We start from the raw sequence: 7,500 nt of genomic DNA, 5'->3' as shown, positions 1-7,500 counted from the left end.
GAGTGTGCACAGCCGTCTCTGATCGGAGTGCATGGCATCTCACGGGCCTCATGAGAACACACACACAATCACTCTCAGGTTCAGTAGAGACACCACTAACCTTGGGCTCAATCCCACGGCTGCCCCAACCCATGCAAGCCATGGCCACAGGGCTAATTGATTGAATGCAGGGTGTCGTCATACACACGCACACACACACACACACACGCACGCACGCACAAACATACACACACACACACACACACACACACACACACACATACACACACACACACACACACAAAACACACACACACGCACAGAGCCAAGCTCGAGGATATGATGTGTGTGGAAGCGTTTCCAGTTGAGCACTGGCTAGCATGGACTGGTCCTCCAGTATCCCAGCAGACCCTGCGCTCTCCAGCCGCCCCTGACCTGACCATAACCCCGTGAGGAGAAAGCGTGTAATGCTCCATACCATCTCACAGTATAATGAAGGAACTGGCGCAAAGGGCAATCACATTCAATGTAGGTCACATTAAGGTTGCGGTCACTAGACTCGGCCACTCGCCAGCAAGCTCAGTGGGTCGGAGTTTGGTTAGCGTACGCAAAGGAAACGTTGAGACAGCCCCAGTGCATTTAGCAGTTCAGTAAACGAGCATTACAGAGTCTGTAGTGCTTTATCTTTATTCATTGTTAGTGTGTGTTGGTTTTACATTAACCCATATTGCTAGCTTGGGCTGCATTTTAAAAAGCATTTTTTTAATATCAACTTGAGCATTCTGTCTGTGCCTGCAGGTCAGAGCGAAGTGGGCACACACACAGCTCATACAGCTGTAAATCACAGCAAACACACACACACACACGCACACACACGCACACACACACAGGCGTACAAATAAACAGTTGCATAAATCATTCATGAAGTTTAAGGGAAATGAAAGGGATGGAATCACTTGCCGGGTTTACACACTGTGCTCTCCTTGCAGCTGCAGACTGTGGTCTTTCAGTTTGTGAAATAATTCATCTTTATTTGTTTTGCAGCTACTTGTTTGAAAATTCTATGTACGAATGTCTGTATGTATTAAAACAGCAACTGTGTTTGTGTGCGCATTTTGGGAGGCTGTATGTGTCTGTGTGCATGTGTGTGTGTGTGTGTGTGTGTGTGTGTGTGTGTACAGTATGTGTGTGTGTTTTTATAAATGTGTGCATGTGTCCCCACACCAGGCTAGGGTGTCCCTGAGGGCTACTCTGCCCATTTCTGATAGGAAGTGCCGTAGCTTTATGGCGAGCCAAGGACTTTTAAGCACCACAGGGCGAAAAAAGGAGGGAGACAGGGAGAAAGAGTGAGAGAGAGAGAGAGAGAGAGAGAAAGAGTGAGCAAGAGAAAGAAGAAAGGGCAGAAAAAGGGAGAGTGTGTGAGAGAAAAAGCAAAAACACTTCCATCTGTAAACTCGCCCACAGCAACAGCATGTGACAATACAAACCACTGGTGCCTAATTAACCTCCATTATTACATAAAGGCTGAGGCATTAGAATATGCGGGATAGCAAAAACGTGTTTACATTTCTAACTCCAGAAGCACACTCCTTAAACAACACTCGCTGTTCCACTTGTGCTACAGTACATACCGCGCTGTATGGTAATAATTAGATACTTGAGGCTGCATGCAAGTGCAAATTGCATTAAGTAAATTATGTCCATGAGCATTTTGCCACTATGTGTCTGGCCTCATGTTTATACAAGGTATAAAGCTCAAACCTCAGCCTTGGCATCACCTGTGTCGCAAAGAGAATGTCATCAAAACACTCCATATGATAAACCTGCGGGAATCTCAGCTGGTACATCCCATAATAAGCTACAGTACTCTAGCGTCCCGCTGTGTCATCACTCTTCACCTTCTATGTGCTGCTGGAGTCACTTTTAATAACAGACCCTTTCAGAGTGTCAAAACCTACTGCAACAAAACATTTTCAGCCAGCCTGACAACTTCACTTCACTGACACTGACAAGCACAAGAGTCTTAAATAATTCACACAGCACAACAATAACAGGCACGACCTCTGGTCACCTTCAGCAGTGCTAGCCATTTTGTGTTTACAGTAGAGAATGATAGATCAGAATGGAGCTCCGTGTCTGGGCCTCACGTCCGTCCTCATTAGTAGGGATGGCCCTGAGTCTGCGAGCTGGAACGCCGGCCCTGGGACAACGCACTCTACATTAATCCATCACAATTAAGCAGGAGCCCACTCAGCTTCGCATAGGCGCTCACTGCACTTCACTCACCATGTCAGTTATGGTGTATGTACATGTGTGTGTACGTGTGTGTACGTGTGTGTGTGTGTGCGTGTTTGTGCTTGTGTGTACATGTACATGTTGTGTGTGCACGTGTACGTGCACAGTATGTGCGCTTATGTGCGTTTGTGTGCATGTGTGTACATGTACGTGTACATGTACATGTGTGTGTGCATGTGTGTGTGTGTGTGTGTGCCTTTGCGTTGTGCGTGTGTGTGTGTGTGTGTGTGTGTGCGTGTGCGTGTGTGTCTCTGTGTGTGTGTGTGCCTGCAACAAATCCCTTCTGCCCTAAAAAAAAAAAAAAAATCATCTCTGATGTCTAATCTCAAGCATCTGTGCACACAGTCCCCCGCAGCGAGATTGGTGGCTTGTTTCATAAATAACTGCCAAACATGTCAGGCCTCCATGAGCCTCGCAGACAAGGTGCAGTCAGTGGATGGCGGGCGACCTCAGGCATAAATCCCCAGCAGCCCTTCAGACGAGCAGATTGGTTATTATGAGCCAACACAGTGGAGAGGAGTCCTCAGTGTCTCCCTCTTCCACAGCTCATGTTGCCGTGCCATTCAGGAAGTCCTTCAAACTTCACTCGCCCCGGCGCTCAGTCAAGCCTTACAGCCATCTACCCGTGCGTCCACAATGCAGCAGGCACTCGGAAGTCTGGAGAAGAGACGTCCACTTTACTAGTCCTCGGAATTCACAGTGCAAGGCCTTACTTGCAGCCTTTGCTTGGTCTCGTCCGACGAGGAAGTAAAGTGTAAAATCCACAGGCTCACAGCGAGACTGACATTAAAAACACACCACACTTCTTAGCAGCACTTTTCAAAAGTTGAACTCTCCCAGAGCATAACCCCCCCCCCCATCCTCTTCTTCACACTGCACTGTACAGACGAGCAGCGGCGTGACCTTCAATCAGGCACGGCGTCAGCTAATACCGTAGCATTAGCCCGCTCCCTCATTACAGTCTTCCCTCCATTACGGCGCTTCTCTCCCCGCCGTCATCTCCCAGCACCAGTCCGTGTCCCAGTCCCATCACAGCAGGTGGGCCTCTCACCAACTTGCTTAAAAAACACACGGTCCACACATACACACACACACACACACACACACACATACAGTACAAACACACACACATACACACATACAGTACACACACACACACACACACACACACACGTACACACGTACACACATGCACACACACATGCTTCACACACACGCTTCACACACACACACACACACACACACACACACACACACACACACACACACGCGCGCACACACACACACGCACACACACACGCTTCTGCATGCATTAGAAGCCGGTAAACGTTCTACTCCGAGAACGCTACGCTCGGGAGAGGAGTGGGTAGCGGCACCCGGGCCCGTGCATGTATAATTCAGCGTACAGACACGGACAATTAGTAGTCGTAATTAATGTTAAAAGCTCATTCTGTGCCATTTTGGGCTGCCTCGGGGGAAAACGAGGGAGGAGGTGGAGGAGAAAGAGGTGGAGGAGAGGAAGAGGAGATGGAGGGAGAGAGGGAGGACAAAGAGAGGAAGGGTACGACGAGAACAGGGTTCTACAAAGTGGTATTTGCAAATGCATAATTCATGGCCTGTCCTTGCTGGCTAATGTGTTGTCGAAGGAATTCAAGTTTTCTCAAGCAAACGGCTGCGGAATGTGTGTGACGAAATAGATGGCTCTTTTTAAATGGTGCTGAGATCCACAGAATGGTGTGCGCGCAAGTGAATAGGTGAGCTTTTGAGTGTATGTGTGTGTGTGTGTGTGTGTGCGTGTGTGTGTGTGTGTGTGTGTGTGTGTGTGTGTGTGTGTGTGTGTGTGTGTGTGTGTGTGTGCCAGTGAAAGCCAGTGTGCATGTGTTGGCCTGAATATGCTCCCGAGTATATGCTCCTGGACCCGGTAATGCATCAACATACAGACAAACTATCACATATCCCATACTCACATTTATATTCATGCACTATCTGCAAATGTACAGCACATTAATATGTATATGTGACTGTATTCCGGTGCACAATACCTTACGGAGGGAGAGTAAATCGCTTCTCTGCATTGCCAATTTCATGCCAGATATCTTCAGACATTGTTCCCCGTTATTCTTTCCCACCCTCAAATCCCATTAGAAGACTTACATGCTCCCCGACACCAGTTTCATATGCTGAATTATAGATCAGAGATCGCAAGACCTGTAGGTTATTAGAACTGTACAGCTAAGATAATGGAATACACTAGCGGAGACATAAGGGGGGGGGGGGGGGCATGAGGAGAGGCTTGCCAATCAATTACTTCTCATAGCCGTGGTGCAACGTTGGTGTGATGTTAACGATCCTAATTTTCCAGTTCACTTGAGATGTGTACATCTGAGGGCATGATGAATGAGAGCCACCACTGTCAGTGCAGCGCAGAGATGAGACCCAAACAAGGGGGAAAAAAACTATAAACACGAGCCGTTTCGGTGTAGTACAACAGACAGACAGTCGTCACTGCGTCCATCTATCATGATTATGATCTGCTGTTTGAGAGAGAGAGAGAGGGATTAGCCCCGGTGCAGAAAGTGATGACAAATTAAGACGCGTTGACCCGGTTGTGTCAACAACGCGAGATCGCTCGGGGTGGTTTGGGGAGAGAACCACGGCGAGAGAGATGGAGAGACGGAGTGGCGGATAACCAACGCGCGGACAAAAGAGGGGTGATGCTGCCCGGAGCCCATCGACTGGAGAAACAATTGATCTCACACCCCACCTGTTCCATTGATTCCACCTCAGAGAGGAACAACGGAACAGTGCCAGAGCAGAAGAGGAAGGGAAGAGAGAGGAGGAAGAGAGAGAGAAGGAGAGAAAGAGAGAGAAAAAAGGAGAGAGAGAGAGAGAGAGAGAGAGAGAGAGAGAGAATCCCCACAGTAATTATATATATTAAAACGCTTCTACTCATGAATTATGCAATTTATCGTACATTCATTGTTCTGGGACTGAGGGGGGGGGGGGGGGGGCTAAGAGTGATGAGGGAAAGTAGCATAACCATTTCTCCTTTATGAAAATACTACTGTATGTACTCTTCCACCCACACACGCACACACACACACACACACACACACACACACACACACACACGCACACGCACACGCACACGCACACGCACACGCACACGCACACGCACACACAGATGGATGAGCTCCGTGTGAGAGTAATGGGCGCTGGCTCTAACGGCCAGCTATCTTTTGTCTCCTTTAAAGGGCCTGAATGGGTGTGCTGGCTGGGGCTGGCGGTGATGGCGGACGGCGGAGACAGTGAAGAGAGCTCCATTCACTGCCGAAGCAGACGATACGAGACTCTCAAACATCCGCTCCCCTTTCCAGCCAGACCGGCCCTTTCCCAGGGAATTAGAGAGGGGGAGATTAGCCATTCATAATTAAGGAGGAATTAAGCATGAACTGCGCCGGAGCGGAGGCCCTGTACAGTGGGGGCAGGCAGAGTGCCATCTCTCAGGGAATGAAGCGGCAGCGACAGCAGCCACGGCGGCAGGCGACGAGCGACGAGCCTACAGCCACGCCAAACGCTACGGACACGGGGACGGAATCGGGGAAGACACAAAGACTCCGGCGCAAAGACTCTGGAGGGGTCTGGAGGTGAATCATCCCCTGCACCCCCCCTCAGCCCTTTCCTAAGACCCTCATCTGCATACTTTGTGAATGTTTTGCAATCCCCGTGTTACCCTAAAAAAAAAATGTCCATTAATCATTCATAAGAAAAGAAAGGAGAGCGGTAACAGCTCATAATGGATTATAAGTAGACGGTTATTGGATTAATGACATTTAAAATGGAATGGTAAATGCAGCTCAATTGGTGGAGCGTAGCACTCGTGATTCCAAGGTCATGTTTTCAATTCCCCGGGAACACAAGCACTGATGATGTGAATGCCCCCATAGCGCTGAGAACTGTTGCTTTCTGAATTGGGTTTTCATTTAAGTGATTTTTTAGATGACTAAACGTACAGTAGGCATGGATACGTGTAAGGTTTACAGCATTTTAACAACGGGCTACATACAACATACATACAGTACATACCCTGAATACAATCCTGAACCCAGTATGTACAGTAGACACATAAAAGACAAATATCAACAAAAGCAATATGTGCAAACAGTACACATTTGTGAATCATCCATCATGAGAGGATTGCTACAGTAGTGATCACAGCAACAGAGAAAAGAGGGCGGCTCTACATTAACTCATTCAACTCTATTTCTCCTATAGGCTACTGTATCTAGTTCGCCTCGTGTTATTGGAGGGGCCAGTGTCGGGGTCAGTGTCCAGGTTCCCTGGGTTTTCCATTCTGGTCACACCCTTTCATTCCCCTTTATCTTAACAGCCCCCGAGAGGACAGAGGATTTTGTTATTACTTCCCAGAGTTGAGACCACATAAAGGGCAGGCATATGATACATAATACCTCCTTAACCCATGAGGTGGTAAAATCAATAGACGTATAGGTCACAGATCTATGGGTATCAACCTGAAATCAATAGTGCTTTTATGAGACTGATAGAAGCTGGAAGCGGCAACTTTTTGGCAGTGAATGCTGCATTCCTGCAGGGCCCTACAGTGTATGTACTGTATCTGTGTGTTGTGTGTGTGTGTGCGTGTGTGTGTGTGTGTATGTGTGTGTGATAGCATGTGTGAAGTACAAAGAAGTGGCCTACTTATGTGCAAGCAAAGAGAATTGTCTTAGAGAGCGTCATTTAAAGTGATCAAGGCTGCCGCATGTGACATAACATCTTTGAATATTCTACACACACTACTCACACATGCAGAAGATGCTAAAAATACAGTGGCCTCTGATTTCAAAGCAGGTCTTATTTATTTTTAACATGTCTGTCGCTTCTTCCTCCACCTCCGCATTGCATATTCAGTGCTCTCTAGAACACTCTCTTTTCTTCCCTCCCCCTCTCTCTCTCTCTCTCTCTCTCTCTCTCTCTCGCTCTCTCTATCTCTATCCATCTGTCCATCCACCTGTCTACTCTATCTACCTCTCTCTCTCTTATCTTATCTCTCTGTTTCTCTCTATGGCTCTACAGTACATCTCCTGTGTTCTCACACTGTGTTCCAGTTCATTTTGTCCTCACCCCATCCAGCCTCCTGTCCTGGTTTGTCTCGGCTCGGAGACCCACCTGCAGCGCACTGCTCCTCGTCGGCGCCGTTCTCGCAGT

General features: G+C 48.0%; 1 protein-coding gene across 1 annotated transcript in view; it reads right to left on the bottom strand.

Moving 5' to 3' along the window:
• The window catches only part of lrp8 (low density lipoprotein receptor-related protein 8, apolipoprotein e receptor), a 160,101-nt gene that overhangs the window by 50,288 nt on the left and 102,313 nt on the right, over positions 1-7,500 (bottom strand). Inside the window, exon 4 of the mRNA XM_062556383.1 lies at positions 7,417-7,500. This exon is cut by the window's right edge and continues 90 nt beyond it. Within this exon, the coding sequence (XP_062412367.1) occupies positions 7,417-7,500 (84 nt within the window). The remainder of the gene's footprint in view (positions 1-7,416) is intronic.

This window comes from Sardina pilchardus, chromosome 15, assembly GCF_963854185.1.
Source record: "Sardina pilchardus chromosome 15, fSarPil1.1, whole genome shotgun sequence".
Classification (NCBI taxonomy): Eukaryota; Metazoa; Chordata; class Actinopteri; order Clupeiformes; family Clupeidae; genus Sardina; species Sardina pilchardus.
This window is presented reverse-complemented; position numbering and strand designations above follow the sequence as displayed.